The sequence below is a fragment of the Eumetopias jubatus genome, unplaced genomic scaffold (genome assembly GCF_037043125.1).
Source record: "Eumetopias jubatus isolate StellerSeaLion01/CBP00866 unplaced genomic scaffold, mEumJub1_p1.0 scaffold_1, whole genome shotgun sequence".
NCBI lineage: Eukaryota > Metazoa > Chordata > Mammalia > Carnivora > Otariidae > Eumetopias > Eumetopias jubatus.
This window is the reverse complement of record NW_028274807.1, coordinates 212,598,769-212,615,502: the sequence shown is the minus strand read 5'-3', so window position 1 is coordinate 212,615,502 and position 16,734 is coordinate 212,598,769. Positions and strand designations below refer to the sequence as shown.

The following is a 16,734-nucleotide window of genomic DNA, read 5'->3' as shown; positions in this document are numbered from 1 at the left end:
GGGACAGAGGAAAGCAGAGAAGTGGACAGGACCCAGGGGAGGGGAGCAGGGACAATGATGGACCAGGAAGAGAAGGTGGACAGGAGCTTGGCCCCCTACGTCAAGGTAAGCAGATCCCACCCCACACATCCCTCCAACTCAAGGGCCTGTGAATGACAACACTAATTAGTTTGTAGGGCACCTAATTAGCAAGCAAGTCTTCTGGGACCCCTGACCCAGTTGCCGCCCAAGGAAGTGCTGGTGGGCATGAGGGTCCAAGTGCCTAACACAGCCCCAGGGCAGAGGTCAGGGCTCTCGGTGCTAACCCCTGTGAGGTGGGGGATGCTGGGATTTGGGGGCAGCCCCTGGTATGTTTCCCTGGCTCATGTCCCTGCCCCCAGGCCACCCTGCAGTCAGGCCCCAATTTAGGACGTCAGGATGCTGGCACCGGCAGCCTCTCCCTTGAGGCAGCACCACGTGGGGTGGCCCTGCTAGCTGGGCCCCTGGGGCAGGGACTGGGATGGGGAAGGAGGCTCAGGTCTCATTCTGAGCAGCTCTGCAGAGCAGCGCATCGGCGGGGACCATGGTGAGAGCCGAGGAGGGGAGGGGAGGGGTTCCCCAGCTGAGAGGCCAGCTGGACTGAGTGTATCTGTCCCCTAGGCTGGCTCTCCAGATCAGGAGGGCTTCTTCAACCTGCTGAGCCACGTGCAGGGTGACCGGATGGAGGAGCAGCGGTGCTCGCTGCAGGCAGGGCCAGAGCCGACCTCCGAGAGCCGTGAGAGCGGGCACGGGGGGTGTGGGGGGAGTGGGACTGGTGTGATGTTTGGGGGCATAAACGGGGCAGGGCGTAGGGATCCAGGGAGAGTGGCCATCTGGGGGGCCTGTGGGCAAGAACCTGAGAAAGTAAGCTGCAAATGGGAACACTGGGCAAGGGATTGGGGGGGAGAGGCGAGCGCACTTCCGAGAGAACATGAGTGGAGGCGGAGGAGCGGGTTGGGGGCTCCAGCTGGGCTGTGTCCCCTGGAGTCAGTGTGTATGTTCATCCCCACATGCTTCTGCTTAATGCAGAGAGTGGCCCTGCACCTGAGATGGACAGTCTCATGGACATGCTGGCCAGTACCCAGGGCCGCCGTATGGATGACCAGCGTGTGACAGTCAGCACCCTGCCTGGCTTCCAGCCCATAGGCCCCAAGGTAGGTGACGTGCTGCTGGGGCTGAGCAGAGACCTGCTAGGCTGAGTGCTCTGACCCTGCCTCCCACCCCCAGCCAGGAGTAAATGGGGCCTCACCCTCACGTCTAGCCACGACTTGCCCCCTGGGGATGAGTGCCTGGTAAGAGTGCCACCCTGGGTCCCTGCCAGTCACAGGATCCTGGCCAATCCAATCCCCAACTTCGGGTGGGAGGACAAAGGCCCAGACAGGGCCAAGAGGGGCCCAAGGTCAGGCCGGGGGCAGGTTAATGTCAGAGCCGTGGCTGGAACTCGGGGGCCCTGCCGCCCTGTCTCAGGGTTTCAGGGAAGACAGAATGAGCAGACCCCCTTCCTAGGAAGACACCTCCGAGGAAGAGGACACATGAGTTTATACACGGGACACAGACCTCCGTACACTAGTGTCTATGACACACACATGCACGCACAGCCTGGGTTCTGATCAAGACCCAAATACCACCCTAAAGGTTGAGTAACTAAGGTACATAGAAGCTGGCGGATGGTACGGACAGACGGCAGGAGGGGGCACACAGGCACCCTCCCCCAATGTCTGGGTCACCTCCGACTGGCACTGTCCTTGGTCCCTCCCTCTGGCTGACCCCTCTTCATCCACAGGACGGAGTGCAGAAACGAGCCGGGACGCTCAGCCCCCAACCCCTCCTCACCCCTCAAGACCCGACTGCCCTCAGCTTCCGTCGGAACAGCAGCCCCCAACCCCAGACACAAGCCCCCTGAGGGCCTGAGCCATCCTGGGCCCTGCATGGCCCCTGAAAACAGACAATAAAACACTTCCACAAGAAATAAGGAACTGTGTGTTATTTCATGGGTGGAGGGGCTAGGCTTCAGGAGCTCTGCTGGGCAGCACGAAGGAGCTTCTCCTCCCGCTGCTTCCGTAGCCTCTCTTTGAATTCTTCTAACTCCCGGCGCTGGGGGTTGGAGAAGGGGGGTGGAACGGGAAGCGAGGAGGACACACACCTCAGGGGCCTAGACCCCCTTCCCCCCGACCCTGCCCTTACTCCCCCAGGCCACAGCTTCACAGAGTTCAGCATCTACACTGGAAGCCCTGTGCCAATTACAGGGAGGGTCCAAGGGGGATTATCTTCATCTTTCAGGAAGAGGGCAAGAAAGAAATTATATGCCCCTCTGCTCTCAGTTCTCTTTCCTCATGACTGAGAGCAAAATTTTCATTCAAATCCATCATGGCCACAGGGATCCAGGCACCTCCGTCCCTTTAGGGGGAAGAAGAGTATGTGACTTACCTGGTCCTCCTTCTCAGGTGGCCACAGCTCCCTCTGTGGGGACAAAGTAACAGCTGGTAGCATGAGCCAGGAGACTCGAGAGCCCCCCACCCAGGGCAGGGTTGGCTGGTGGGAAGCAGACATTGGTCCCCAGCAGGCTGGTGCTCCATTCTCTCCCCCACGCCCTGGAATGAACCCATGAATACTCTCCCTGTGCCCACCTTGCGCTGTATGACATAGTCCTCAAACCACTCGGCCTGATTGGCAATCCAGAACATAGCCACAGGGAAGGTGAGGTAGAGCGTCATCTAGAAGGGCAGGGGGTAAATGAACGGAGCCACAGATTAAACCCCTTCCACAACACGCATGGTTGCTCAGAGCCTGGAGGACCATCCTCCCGCAGAGCTTACGCGTGCCTTCTCAGGGTCCCCAAGAACCGCAGAACTTCCACCAAGGATACAGAAGCCTGACACCTTAAAGCCTAGACCCCTACGGGTAATAATTTAAGAGACCTCAAAGCCTCCTCCAAGTCTGGGGAAACTCCCTCTCGAAGACACACACACACACACACACACACACACACACGCATACACGCGCGCAAGCGCAAAGACCCCTCACTCAGAGTACAAAAACCTCGTCCTAAAATCGAAGGCATCTTCCTGAGACCTCATTACCCACCCATTCGTCAGATCCCTGGAACATCTTCAAACCCAGGAGGCCTCATTATTTGGAATCTATTCCTCTAATCACAGGGGTCTCCCTGTTAGAAACACACAACCACCCGGAGCCCATGAGCTTCCTCGGGGTTTCGAGCCTTCCTTCTCGGAGCCCCTTTTTCAGATCACTCCTCTCAGACGCCCTTCCGCACACCAGCCCGCCCCTACCCCAGCGCCCCCTCCGCTGGGCTTCCAACCCTAAAGATCCCTCTCAAAACTCGGAAGCTTTCTCCCCACACTGCCCTCTCTCCTGGAACCCCCTCCCCTTCAGAGCCGCCTCCTCAGTCCCGGGAGGAGTCCAACCGTCCACCCACTGCAAAGCTCACTGACCCGAAACACCTCCAGCTTCACTCCCATCTCGCTTCTCCCAGGCTACAAAGCCGCTTCCGCCCAGAGTCAACCCTTCAGCAAAACAGCAGCTCATTGGGCGTTCGCAGGCTCCACCACTGAAGCTGATTGGTAGAGGAGTTTCAAGATGACGTCATATTCGGGAGCCTCTTCTCTGCTTCCGGTCGCTGGCGCCTTCTAAGCGAAAGTCAACAAACGCTGTCCGCGGGGTTGAAAAGGGTTCAACCAATAGGAAATAGGTCTGGCCCCGGGGGGCGGGCCTTCAGCGGGAGGCGTCATTATAACACGACTCCTTTCGGTACCTGGAGAGCCACGAAGATGGTGGTGATGGCGCGTCTTTCCCGGCCGCAGCGGCCGGACCTCGTTTTCGTGAGTTCGCGGCGGGGCCGGGGGTGGCCCGTGTGGTAGCACCGGCCTTGGATGCTGCAGGGGTTTCAGGCCTGGCCGCCTGGGGTGTCTGGGCCAAAACTCTGTCCACCCGAGGGCAGGGCGTGTGGACCCGGCTGTCCAGGAGCAAAGTTCTGGTGCCGGAGTCCAGGTGGTCTGAGTGAAGAGTTGCTGTCGAGGTTAAGGGCCAGGCGACCCGGGCCTCCGGTGGAAATGGGAGCGCGCGGGGAGAGGGGTGGATCTCATAGCTAAATCTTGTAGAGATCTGGCGTCTGAAGTAGAGGCTAGTGACCCAAAGCCAGGGCTCTGGTTTCTGTGGTAAAGTCTTGGTGTTCTAAGTAACGACCTAGGTTTGGCCCTGAGCCTTGTAGTTTCTGAAATAAAGGATTGGTGTCTGGATTAGGAGAACTCTGGAGTCAGATGTGGAGCTGGTCAGGCGATGGCCAGTGGGATCCTGAAGACTTGGTATCTTGGTATCTGGAGCGCAGGCATGTCTTTTGATTGTGCTTCGCAGATATTGCAGGAGTTTTTTTCTTTTTGTTTTCTTTCTTTCTCTCTCTCTCTCTCTCTCTTTTTTAACAAATGGAAGGCTTGTAGCAACCTTGCATCAAGCGTGTTGGCACAATTTTCCAACAGCATTTGCTCACTTCGTGTCTCTCTGTCACGTTTTGGTAATTCTCACAGTATTTCAAACTTTTCCATTGCTTTTGGGGCACCAGGAGCCACACCCAAATAAAAGGGGAAGTTAATAAATGTATGTGTTTTGACTGCGTCATGGGCTATTGCCCACCTCTGTCCTTGGGCCTCCCTACTCCCTGAGACATAACAGTGTTGAAATTAGACCAATTAATAACCTTACAGTGGACTCTAAGTGTTCAAGTGAAGGGAATAGTCACACATCTCTTGCTTTAAATCAAAAGCTAGAGATGATTAAGCTTAATGAGGAAGGCATGTTGGAAGCTGAGAAAGGCCGAAAGCTAGGCCTTTTGCACCAAACAGCCAAGTGGTGAATGCAGAAGAAACGTTCTGGAAGAAAATTAGAAGTGCTACTCCAGTGAACACATGAATAATAAAAACGTGAAACAGCCTTATTGCTGTTCTAGAGAAAATTTTAGTGGTCTGGGTAGAAGATCAAACCAGACACAACATCCCCTTAGGCCAAAGTCTAATTCAGAGCAAGGCCCAACTCTTTGGTTCTACAAAGGCTAAGGGAGGTGAGGAAGCTGCAGGAGATGAGTTTGAAGCTAGCAGAGGTTGGTTCATAAGGTTTAAGGAAAGAAGCCATCTCCATAACAAAAGTGCAAAGTGAAGCAGCGAGTGCCAATATAGGATCTGTGGTAAGTTAATCAGAAGATCTAGGGGCGCCTGGGGTGTCTCAGTTGGTTAAGTGTCTGCCTTCGGCTCAAGTCATGATCCCAGGGTCCTGGGATCAAGCCCTGTGTTGGGATCCCTGCTCAGCGGGGAGTCTACTTCTCCCTCTTCCTACCCCCTCTTGTGCACTCTCCCTTTCACTCTCTCTCTCAAATAAATAAATACAATCTTAAAAAGAAGAAGAAGATCTAGTTAAGGGGCACCTGGGTGGCTCAGTTGGCTAAGTGTCTGCCTTCGGCTCAGGTCATGATCCCGGGGTCCTGGGATCGAGCCCCGTGTGTCTGACTCCCTGCTCAGTGGAGAGCCTGCTTCTCCCTCTCTCTCTGCTGCTCCCCCTGCTTGTGTGCATTCTCTCCCTCTCTCCCTCTCCAATAAGTAAATAATATCTTTTTAAAAGAAAGAAGCTAGTTAAGATAATTAATGAAGGTGAGTACACGAAACAGGCTTTTAAAATTTATTTTATATATTATTATTATTTCTCACAATCCTGAGATCAAGACCTGAGCTGAGATCAAGAGTTGGACGCTTAACCAACCAAGCCACCCAGGTGCCCCAAACAGACTTTTAAATAAATGGAAAAGCCTTTTCAGAAGAAGATGCTATCTAGGGCTTTCATAGTTAGAGAAGAGAAGTCAGTGCCTGGCTTCAGCACTTCAAAGGACAGGCTGACTCTATTGCCCATAAAGTCATCAAGCTAATGCTGCTGATGACTTTAAGTTGAAGCTGGTGCTCATTTAGCATTCTAAAAATCCTAGGGCCCTTAAGAATTAAGCTAAAGCTACTCTGTGCTGTGTAAGTGGAACAACAAAGCTTGGATGATGGCATATATGTTTACAACGCTGTTTACTAAATATTTTGAATCCAGTGTTGAGACCTACTGCTCAGAAAAAAAAGATTCCTTCCAAATAATGACTGCTCATTAACAATGTACCTGGTTACCCAAGAGCTCTGACAGAGATGTACAATGAAATTAATGTTGTTTTCGTGGCTGCTGATATAATATCCATTCTGTAGCCTACAGGCCAAAGAGTAATTTCAATTTTCAGGTCTTATTATTTAAAGATTATTTATTTATTTATTTGACAGAGAGAGACACAGCGAGAGAGGGAACACAAGCAGGGGGAGCGGGAGAGGGAGAAACAGGCCTCCTGCCGAGCAGGGAGCCGGACACGGGGCTCAATCCCAGGACCCTGGGATCATGACCTGAGCCGAAGGCAGACGCTTAACGACTGAGCCACCCAGGCGTCCTTGGTCTTATTACTTAAGAAATACATTTCATAATGTTATAGCTGCCATAGATAGCAATTACTCTGATCTGGGAAAAGCAAATTGAAAACCTTCTGGAAAGGATTCACCATTAAGAACATTCAGATTCGGGCGCCTGGGTGGCTCAGTTGGTTGAGCGACTGCCTTCAGCTCAGGTCATGATCCCGGAGTCCTGGGATCGAGTCCCACATCAGGCTCCCGGCTCAGCAGGGAGCCTGCTTCTCCCTCTGACCCTCTCCCCCTCATGCTGTTTCTCTCTCGCTCGCTCTCTAATAAATAGATAAATAAAATCTTAAAAAAAAAAATTCTGATTCATGAGGAGGGGTCGAAGTATCAACCTTAACAGGGTTTTGGAAGAAGTTGATCCCAACTGTCATGAATGACTTTGAGGGGTTCCAGCCTTCAGGGGAAGAAGTAACCGCAGGTGTGGCACAAACAGCAAGAGAACCAGAATTAGAAGTGGAGACTTAAGATGGGACTGCATTGCTGCAATCTCATAAAATTTGAATGGAGGAGTTGCTTCTTATGCATGAGCAAAGAAAGGGGTTTCTTGAGATGGAATCTACTGGTGAAGATGCTGCGAAGATTGTTGAAATGCCAGCAGGGCTTTTAGAATATCACATAAACTCAGTTGACAAAGCAGCAGCAGGGTTTGAGAGGATTGATTCCAGTCTGGAAGGAAGTCCTACTCTGGGTAAAATGCTGTCAAACCGAATCACATACTACAGAGAAGTCGTTAACGGAGGGAAGATTCAATTGATGTGGCAAACTATTTTGTCTTTTTTAAGAAATTGCCACAGTCACTCCAGCCTTCAGCAGCCACCACCCCAATCAGTCAGCAGCTATCACCAGGGAGGCAAGACCGTCCACCAGCAAAAAGATTACAACTCACTGAAAGCTCAGATGGTGATTAACATTTTTAGCAAGAAAGTATTTTTTAATGAAGATACATAGATTTTTGAGACCTAGTGTCATTGCACATTTAGTAGACTACAGTGTAGCATAAATATAACTTATATGCTCTAGGAAACCAAAAAATTCACTTGACCTACTGTATTGTGATACTCACTGTACTGTGGTCTGGAACCGAACCCGCAATATCCATGAGGTATGCTTATTGAGGCCTGGCCTCTTCACCAGGTTTTTAGTGTTTAGTATTAGTGAGGTTTAGTGGTGGTCCACACCTCTCCTGAGGTAAAGGTCTAGCTTCTGTCGACCCTGAAAATAAAACTGCTAGTTATTTTACCAGCAAAATGGGTTTATTTAAGAGTGGCAGAGGAGGGCACCTGGGTGGCTCAGTTGGTTGAGCGACTGCCTTCGGCTCAGGTCATGATCCCAGAGTCCTGGGATCGAGTCCCACATCGGGCTCCCAGCTTAGCGGGGAGCCTGCTTCTCCCTCTGACCCTCTCCCCTCTCATGCTGTTTCTCTCTCTCTAATAAATAAATAAAATCTTTAAAATAAAAAAATTTTTAATTAGCATTTCCATAAAAAAGAAAGAGTGGCAGAGGAATTTTAAATGGGAATATGCAAGCTCTGGTAAAACCAAAGGCAAGTCTGGAGAACAAAGGAGAGGAATGTCACTTTGTAGAGAAAAAGGAGTCAGCTGGGAGGGGCTGCTTTGAAGGAAAGTCTGTGAGGAGAAAGTACTAGTTCAGGGTGGTGATGGCCTCTCATTGACTGAGTTGTGGCAGTCTCTCATTGGCTGGGCTGTTGCCAGGCCAGGAGAAAATCTTCCTGTGGGGGTTCTACAATTGACAGATGGTAGGGCATGAGGGTTCTTCCTTCAGGGCTTCCCCATTCCATTTCAAATGAGGTTTCCTTATTCATTTTCCAAGTTCTGGCCTTTCCTGAGCTACACTCTGGATAGTGGGAGCCTGAGATGCCAAAGGCCTGGTGTTCAGGAAGAGGCACATTGTGCAGAGTTATAGGTTGGTGTCCAGGTCCGAGCAAGGCCTGGCATTGGACCAGGGAGTCTAAGGAATCTGGTCATCTGAGCCAGAGAGTGGATGGCTCGATCTGGAAGTCCAAAAGAGTGGTGTCTGGGTGACAGTCTCGGGAGTCTGGCCTAGAACCCTGATTGAGGAGTCTGATGATCTGGGTCAGATGGTGGGTAGTAGATTTCCAAGGAGTAAGGTCCGGACCTAAGCCCTAGGATCTGGGTGTCTGGGTGACCTGGCTCTGATGAACAGGGGGACCTGGGACCAGACTCTGAGGGCAGGTCCCTCTCCTCCCCATTCCATGGCTCCCACAGGAGGAAGAGGACCTCCCCTATGAGGAGGAGATCATGCGGAACCAGTTCTCGGTCAAGTGCTGGCTCCGCTACATTGAGTTCAAACAAGGTGCCCCGAAGCCCAGGCTCAACCAGCTGTATGAGCGGGCACTGAAGCTGCTGCCCTGCAGGTGGGAATTGCTCCAGCCCCCCCCCCACCCACCCATCCTGGTCTAACAGAACCAGTCGGGAGGTCCCCAGGGATGGCTCATGTTTTGGCACCAAGGAGCCGTCCCCTCATTGCTGAGACTTGTCATGCTTCCCCAGGCCCCTTCTCCCAGCAGTTGCTTCGTGGGGGCAGGGCGAGGGGTTGTAGGGGTCTGTAAGGCTGACCGGTCATCCTCTGTCCCCTCCTGCCCCCCCCCCCCAGCTACAAACTCTGGTATCGATACCTGAAGGCACGCCGGGCACAGGTGAAGCGTCGCTGCGTGACTGACCCTGCCTATGAAGATGCCAACAACTGCCACGAGAGGGCCTTTGTGTTCATGCACAAGGTGGGGGGCGGGGCTCAGTCCTGGGAAATGCACGAAGCTGGGAGTCCTGCCACCTCGGTAGACTTGCAGTTGAGCTAGACCAGCTAGACTGGGTCCTGGAGGAGAGGGTTCTGGGTGTTGCTGCATTCTGGGCCCTAGGGCAGCGGGGGTCTTTGTGGCAGGCTGTGGCGCCTGCAGCGCACAGCACGCCTCTCCCCCACACCTACAGATGCCCCGTCTGTGGCTGGACTACTGCCAATTCCTGATGGACCAGGGCCGCGTCACGCACACCCGCCGCACATTTGACCGTGCCCTCCGGGCCCTGCCCATCACGCAGCACTCTCGTATCTGGCCCCTGTACCTGCGCTTCCTCCGCTCCCACCCGCTGCCTGAGACAGCTGTGCGGGGCTACCGGCGTTTCCTCAAGGTAAGCTGGGGGCGGGGGCACATCCTCGAGTCAGGAGGCTCCCAGAACTAGTTCCCTGGACACTAGCCCCTTGCAGGATGTCACCTGACAGGAAGTGGAGAAAAGGCTTCCTGAGATAGGCTTTTGTTGGCGATTTGTTTATTCTCCACATATTTGCTAGCACCAGCTGTGTGTCCAGTACCGAGACGGGTCCTGGACAGCGTGACAGAGACAGTCTCTGCATGCGTGGAACTTTTTGGTCTAACTGGGCAGACCGGTGCCCATGAGCTGACCACACAAAACCAGGAAAACCGCTACCACGGGAGGGCAGGGAATGTGAGATGAATGGCTGTGGGAGCGTTTCCAGGTGGAAACCGGGTGCGGATGGTGTGTGGCTTTCTTAAACTTCTAACAACTGTCATACGTCGTGAAACTCTTACCACGGTGCTCTTTGGCCAGGGGGCTTGTGGTAAACAGCAAGGCCTAGACGGTGTAGGCTCTACCATTGTTGTCTAAGCCAAACCAGTTGGGGCTGGCCTTGGACCAGTGGGGCCCAGACTGGATCGCTGGGGCCTAGGCTGGACCTTTGGTGCTGAAGCCAGACTGGTGGTCCAACCCAGGTTGGACAGGGGTGGCTGAGGCTGGGTCAGCACGGCTGGCTCTTGATCAGGACGGTGGGGATGGCTGACCTGGAGCCGCTGAGGGGGGGGGGGGGGTGTCGTGGTATGGTTCCTCAGCTCCCCCTGACTGCTGATGGGGCCGGTTGCCGTGCAGCTTAGCCCCGAGAGCGCAGAGGAGTACATCGAGTACCTCAAGTCCAGCGACCGGCTGGATGAAGCCGCGCAGCGCCTGGCCACCGTGGTCAATGATGAGCGCTTCGTGTCCAAGGCTGGCAAGTCCAACTACCAGGTGGGCCTGTGGGGGGTGGGGGTGGGGCAGGACGGCTCGCCCCCCGTGCGGAATAGGGCTGAGACTTCTCCTCCTGGCACTGCAGCTGTGGCACGAGCTCTGTGACCTCATCTCCCAGAACCCAGACAAGGTGCAGTCGCTCAATGTGGATGCCATCATCCGCGGGGGCCTCACCCGCTTCACTGACCAGCTGGGCAAGCTCTGGTGCTCGCTGGCTGACTACTATATCCGCAGCGGCCACTTCGAGAAGGTGAGCGGGTACGGGAGCTGACGAGGGGAGGGGGGCAGTCCCTCCAGCTTGTGGCGTTCAGGGGACGCACGTGGGCGTGTGCAGGAGCAGAAAACACATCCAGGTGCACGCCCTTCCTGAAGGTGAGGAGAAGTGGTCCAGCCCTGCTGGCAAGCATGCCCATCTTGGGGTTGGCCAGACCTGAGTTCTTCCTGGCTGGATGGCGTTGAACCCACTAAGCCTGGCACAGGAGTTGGTCACCTCACGAGTCTTACTGGGTGTCAGGCACCTTACACGCATTTCCCTCAAGCCTCATTGGCTCTACACAGGGGACCATCACCGTCAGCTTACTGGGGAGGGGCCAGAGCCAGGGAGAGCCCTCCCAGAGCCAGGGAGAGCACTCTGGCTGGGCAGGGGGCAGGGGACGGCTCCGGGGCATGGCTCCAGTCATGGCTCTGCTGAGTGTCACTGCTCAGAGCCTGACAGAGCTGGCTCTGGACCGCTGCCGGGGCGGCGCTCTTGGGTTCCCTGTGTTCACGCGGGTGGGCAGCCAGCACCTTCCTTTCACTCTTCCTGTGCGCACAGGCTCGAGATGTGTATGAGGAGGCCATCCGGACCGTGATGACCGTGCGGGACTTCACCCAGGTGTTCGACAGCTACGCCCAGTTTGAGGAGAGCATGATTGCAGCCAAGATGGAGACAGCCTCAGAACTGGGGCGGGAGGAGGAAGGTGAGCTTCCGTGGCGGTCCTGGGCTGGTGAGGGGAGAAGGCCGGGCTGGTGAGCAGGGCTCCGAGCGTCCTGAGTGGCTGGGGCAGGGGAGCGGTGCGTCTCCAGGTCTGTCAGGGGCCGGCAGGGAGGGAGGCCGGCCGAGGGGCCAGGGTAGGTGGAACCTCGGAGAGTAGCCAGGACGAGGGCTGCAACTCCAGCCCGGGTGGCCAGTGGAGTGAGTCTCCAAAGCCCAGAGCACTCGGTGGGGACTGTGCCGAGGCCCTCACTTCTGCTCCCTGGCCCTCATCACGTGGAGCAGATGATGTGGACCTGGAGCTGCGCCTGGCCCGCTTCGAGCAGCTCATCAGCCGGCGGCCCCTGCTCCTCAACAGCGTCTTGCTGCGCCAGAACCCGCACCACGTGCACGAGTGGCACAAGCGCGTGGCCCTGCACCAGGGCCGTCCCCGGGAGGTGCGTGACTGCCCCACCCCCTCGGCCCTGCCCCTCCCCCCACCCCCACCTGCCAGGGCCCTGACTGTCCTACCTGACTCAATCCCTCCCGCCCAGATCATCAACACATACACGGAGGCTGTGCAGACGGTGGACCCTTTCAAGGCGACAGGCAAGCCCCACACGCTGTGGGTCGCATTTGCCAAGTTTTACGAGGACAACGGGCAGCTGGATGATGTGAGTGCTGTGCCATGTGTGCATGCGCGTGTGCACGTGTGGGTGTGCGTGTGGGCGTGCGCGTTGGCCTTGGCCTTGGCCAGAGGACACAGGAGGCACAGACACGGTCATATATGCCTAAGTTATATACACATGCACCCGCGGGGGGCGGGGGGGGCAGGGTCTCAGCCTGCCCTCTGTGTGCCCTGGCAGGCCCGCATCATCCTGGAGAAGGCCACCAAGGTGAGCTTCAAGCAGGTGGACGACCTGGCCAGCGTGTGGTGTGAGTGCGGCGAGCTGGAGCTCCGGCACGAGAACTATGACCAGGCCTTGCGGTTGTTGCGGGTAAATGCAAGCCCGGGTTTGGGGCGGGGGGTGGGGGGGGTCGCGCCGTGTGGCCAGGCCCAGGACTTCCCTAAGCTCCCCCCTCCGCTGCTGGCTCCCTGCAGAAGGCCACCGCGCTGCCCGCCCGCCGAGCCGAGTACTTTGACGGCTCGGAGCCTGTGCAGAACCGTGTGTACAAGTCGCTGAAGGTGTGGTCGATGCTCGCTGACCTGGAGGAAAGCCTAGGCACCTTCCAGGTGAGCTGCGTGGCCAAGGGCCTGTGGCCGGGGGTGGGCTGGGGCTGCAGACCCTGCCCCAGGACGTGCTCTGACCTGCCCCTGACCCGCAGTCCACCAAGGCCGTGTATGACCGCATCCTGGACCTGCGCATCGCCACGCCCCAGATCGTCATCAACTACGCCATGTTCCTGGAGGAGCACAAGTACTTTGAGGAGAGCTTCAAGGTGAGGGGGTGAGCTGGGGGCCCCAGACAGCAGCGTGTCCTCCTCAGTGCCTTGGGCACTGAGTCAGTGTGCTCTGCCGCCCTAACGAAGTGCCACACACCGGGGAACTTAAACAACGGAGACGTGTCATCTTAGTCCCAGAGGCTGGAAATCTCAGACTGTGGTGTCGGCGGGGCTGGTTTCTCCTGAGGCCTCTCTCCTTGGTGTGCGGGTGGCCCTCTTCTTCCCGTGGCCTCCCGTGGTCATCCCTGTGTGTGTCTGTGTCTTAGTCTCCTCGTTGAAGATTCCAGCCGGTGGATTAGGGCCCACTATAGCAATCTCATCTTCGTTTCCTTTTTAAAGACCTCATCTCTAAGTACAGTTCCATTCTGAGGTCCTGGGATTGTGGCTTTGACAGGAATTTGGGGGACACAGTTCACCCTGCTTCTGTGTGTATGGGGGGTGTTTGGTGTGGGTGTGTGTGGGCTGTCCCCGCTCTGTCACTCAGGCCCTGGGTTGTAGGTCTGCGCGTGTACACGCTGTGAGGCCCCACCGGGCTGCTTGGCAGGTTAGGTTATGTGCGGAGACTATCCGGACACAGCTGGGGAGGTCATACACGACATGACACACAGGCCACCCCCAGCCTGAGTGACGCAGGCCTTGCCCCTTGGCCCTGCCATGTGAACCTTCTCGCAGGGCTCTGGGTTCCAGTGTCTGCAGAGCTGCAAGGTCCGCCCCTCCACCGCCCCCAAGTGCCCTGCCCGTAAGGCTGCCCCCTGGTGCCTTGGTCAGTCCTAGCCCTGCCCTGTCACGGGGGGCTTTGCAGTCTGCTGAGGGAGGCATACAGAGACTCCTTTGCGTTGTGATTGTAGGGAGGGGTGGCTAGGGAAAGGCCACCTTGCTCAGCCCAAGGGAGACGGGCAGGCTCCCGGCAGCCTGGGCGCCAGGCGCGCTCACTCTGCCTTCCCACGCATGACTCCTTCTCTCGGGGCAGGCGTACGAGCGCGGCATCTCGCTGTTCAAGTGGCCCAACGTGTCCGACATCTGGAGCACCTACCTGACCAAATTCATCGCCCGCTACGGGGGCCGCAAGCTGGAGCGAGCACGGGACCTCTTTGAACAGGCGCTGGACGGCTGCCCTCCCAAATACGCAAAGAGTGAGGCGGGCGGGGCGGGCGGGGCGGGGCGGCCCGGGGGCCAGGCCGCAGCCTCTGACCCGCCGTCCTCCCGTCACAGCGCTGTACCTGCTGTACGCGCAGCTGGAGGAGGAGTGGGGCCTGGCCCGGCACGCCATGGCCGTGTACGAGCGCGCCACCAGGGCCGTGGAGCCCGCGCAGCAGTACGACATGTTCAACATCTACATCAAGCGTGCGGCCGAGATCTACGGCGTCACCCACACCCGTGGCATCTATCAGAAGGCCATTGAGGTGCCCCGTGGGGGCGGGGGGCCGTTCTGGAGGCCGGCCCAGGGTCTGGGCACCCCGCTGACGCCCACCCCCTTTCCACCCGGCAGGTGCTGTCAGATGAGCACGCCCGGGAGATGTGCCTGCGGTTCGCAGACATGGAGTGCAGGCTTGGCGAGATCGACCGGGCACGCGCCATCTACAGCTTCTGCTCCCAGATCTGTGACCCCCGGGTAGGGGGAGAGCCTGGTGGGCGGGCAGGAGGATGGGGTGCAGCCAAGCCAGCCGGCTCACGTGCATGCTGCCTACCCTCCACAGACCACTGGGGCTTTCTGGCAAACGTGGAAGGACTTCGAGGTCCGGCATGGCAATGAGGACACCATCCGGGAGATGCTGCGGATCCGCCGCAGCGTGCAGGCCACATACAACACTCAGGTCAACTTCATGGCCTCGCAGATGCTCAAGGTGTCAGGCAGCGCCACAGGCACTGGTGAGCAGCTGCGGGCTACCCCTCAACCCTGGCCAGGTCCTCTCGGCCCGGCCTCTGCCCTCTGCCCAGCCTTGACCTCCTGGTCTGGGAGCACTGGGGGTCCACCTCCACCTCCCCCACTGGAGACTGGGAACTGCTTGAGGGTTGGGTGCTCAGACAGCTTGGGGCACCCAGAGCAAGGTGGGCCGTGGGCTGTGGTGGGGGCCAATGTGGCTGTGGGGAGGGCAGGACCCGCTTATGCTGGCTGACCCCGTGCCCCCCGCCGCAGTGTCTGACCTGGCCCCTGGGCAGAGCGGCATGGATGACATGAAGCTGCTGGAGCAGCGAGCAGAGCAGCTAGCCGCCGAGGCCGAGCGGGACCAGCCCCCGCGGGCCCAGAGCAAGATCCTGTTTGTGAGGTAGGGGTGCGGGGGCGGTGCGAGTGAGCCAGCTCCTGTTCGAGGGGGGAGGTGCCGGGGAGGCCGGGCGGCGTGGCCCCCTCCGTGACCCCGGCCTGCCTGCAGGAGTGACGCCTCCCGGGAGGAGCTGGCCGAGCTGGCCCAGCAAGCCAACCCGGAGGAGATCGAGCTGGGTGAGGACGACGACGAGGACGACATGGACCTGGAGCCCAATGGTAGGGGGCCGGCCGGACAGGCCGCGTGGTGGTTTGGGGGTGGCGCAGAGGCAGGGCCCCCTCCTGGGGTGACCACGTCCTCCCTGCCTCCCCCTCTTCTCCAGAGGTGCGGCTGGAACAGCAGAGCGTGCCGGCCGCCGTGTTCGGGAGCCTGAAGGAGGACTGACCGCACCCCGGCCCCCCCGCCCCCCGTCTGTCCTCCCCCAATATAGCCCGTGTGTGTACGTCACAGTCTGAGCCTCCTTCCTCCACCCTTCTTGCTGCCCGGGTGCCCGTATGGACTGCCTGCTCAGTGGTGCTCTGGCCCTGGGCCCAGCCCCCACCCTTCCCCGCACCCCCCCCCCCACCAGATTGGCTGGTGCAGGAGGTGGGGCAGCCGGGCTCCAGGCCAGGGCACACGCCCCACCCTCACCCTGCAGAGCCAGTTCAGGACTCAGAGGCCAGTCTCTGCCGCCTGAGGCCTCCTTGAGGGCCTTGCCCTGGACTGCCCGGGCCTTGCCAGCCGGTACCCACGTTACACTTGGAGATACTCAGCCTCCCCTCTCCAAACTGTTTCTTCCTGAGCCAGGGCGCTCACCTCCTCTCAGGAGAAGGCAGGTCGGCGAGCTTCGCAAGGTACTTCTCGCCCTGGACGGCAGCCAGTAGTCCTCAGCCCTGGGCCAGGGCCGGGGCGTGGTCCTTAGGCCTAAGCTCTGGGAAGCCATTAGTGGGCTCTAAATTATTAAGGGCTTAAGCATTGAGGGATGTAATCAGATTTGTGCCCTGAACAGGCCATGTGGGCTGTGAGGGATTGGCCTCTTGGGGGGGAGGGGGAGTCAGGTCGTTGGCCTGGACATGGGGATGGAGAGAAGCGAGTGAGACAGAAGAGGCCATTAGGCATCGGGGGGGGGGGGGCGGGGGGGGCTGGTCCCGTGCCTGAGCCACGGGGAGACTAGGAGCTCAGGCCGGCTCGAGCTCACGCTGTAGGGCCCACATCTGGTCCTAAGACCCAGGCTCTTGGGTGAGGGGCTTGTAGGAGAGAAACATGGGCATCCTTTCTAGCGGTGGTAACCGAGCCTAGAAACAGAGGCAGGCGGAGAGAAGGTCAAGCTTAGCATCTGGCCACAGACCAAACGATAGGAGAGGCCAGTAACATCCGCACGGAGGAGAAAAGTGGAGAGGCCACGGGGAGAGGTCAAGGAAGAGGGGGCCGAGGAGCGGCCATGAGGGGCCTTGGCAGGAACCACATCAGAGTTATCAAGGTAGAAAGGAAACCTCTCAGGCAGAGGTGCCACCGGGTTAGGGTTA

The 16,734-nt window shown here is 57.7% G+C and overlaps 3 protein-coding genes across 3 annotated transcripts; 2 read left to right on the top strand and 1 right to left on the bottom strand.

The window, feature by feature from the left end:
- Positions 1-1,921, top strand: PCP2 (Purkinje cell protein 2). Its single transcript, XM_028093192.2, has 4 exons — positions 1-105; positions 640-754; positions 1,048-1,172; positions 1,802-1,921. Exons 1-4 carry the CDS (start codon positions 55-57, stop codon positions 1,919-1,921), a joined length of 411 nt encoding a protein of 136 aa, XP_027948993.2. The 5' UTR covers positions 1-54.
- A 66-nt stretch (positions 1,922-1,987) lies between these two features.
- Positions 1,988-3,541, bottom strand: PET100 (PET100 cytochrome c oxidase chaperone). Its single transcript, XM_028093179.2, has 4 exons — positions 3,471-3,541; positions 2,646-2,732; positions 2,446-2,478; positions 1,988-2,112 (listed from the first exon to the last, which is right to left on the bottom strand). Exons 1-4 carry the CDS (start codon positions 3,495-3,497, stop codon positions 2,029-2,031), a joined length of 231 nt encoding a protein of 76 aa, XP_027948980.1. The 5' UTR covers positions 3,498-3,541; the 3' UTR covers positions 1,988-2,028.
- A 227-nt stretch (positions 3,542-3,768) lies between these two features.
- On the top strand, positions 3,769-15,676 carry XAB2 (XPA binding protein 2). The gene is made up of 19 exons (XM_028093178.2): positions 3,769-3,857; positions 8,765-8,913; positions 9,153-9,276; positions 9,485-9,682; positions 10,436-10,570; positions 10,656-10,820; positions 11,385-11,529; positions 11,829-11,980; positions 12,077-12,196; positions 12,389-12,520; positions 12,625-12,756; positions 12,849-12,962; positions 13,936-14,098; positions 14,178-14,368; positions 14,455-14,577; positions 14,663-14,834; positions 15,103-15,232; positions 15,338-15,447; positions 15,552-15,676. Exons 1-19 carry the CDS (start codon positions 3,807-3,809, stop codon positions 15,611-15,613), a joined length of 2,568 nt encoding a protein of 855 aa, XP_027948979.1. The 5' UTR covers positions 3,769-3,806; the 3' UTR covers positions 15,614-15,676.
- The last annotated feature ends 1,058 nt before the right edge of the window (positions 15,677-16,734 follow it).

Bases quoted from the DNA above. Each gene is read 5' to 3' on its own strand.
- XAB2 (XM_028093178.2), top strand. From the start codon at position 3,807: ATGGTGGTGATGGCGCGTCTTTCCCGGCCGCAGCGGCCGGACCTCGTT. The intron at 8,914-9,152 runs GTGGGAATTGCT...CCCCCCCCCCAG, and splicing joins CTGAAGCTGCTGCCCTGCAG to CTACAAACTCTGGTATCGAT. The intron at 10,571-10,655 runs GTGGGCCTGTGG...CTGGCACTGCAG, and splicing joins CTGGCAAGTCCAACTACCAG to CTGTGGCACGAGCTCTGTGA.
- PET100 (XM_028093179.2), bottom strand. From the start codon at position 3,497: ATGGGAGTGAAGCTGGAGGTGTTTCGG. The intron at 2,733-3,470 runs GTCAGTGAGCTT...CTGCCCTTCTAG, and splicing joins TGAAGCTGGAGGTGTTTCGG to ATGACGCTCTACCTCACCTT. The intron at 2,113-2,445 runs GTAAGTCACATA...TCCAACCCCCAG, and splicing joins CACCTGAGAAGGAGGACCAG to CGCCGGGAGTTAGAAGAATT.
- PCP2 (XM_028093192.2), top strand. From the start codon at position 55: ATGATGGACCAGGAAGAGAAGGTGGACAGGAGCTTGGCCCCCTACGTC. The intron at 106-639 runs GTAAGCAGATCC...TCTGTCCCCTAG, and splicing joins GCTTGGCCCCCTACGTCAAG to GCTGGCTCTCCAGATCAGGA. The intron at 755-1,047 runs GTGAGAGCGGGC...TGCTTAATGCAG, and splicing joins AGAGCCGACCTCCGAGAGCC to AGAGTGGCCCTGCACCTGAG.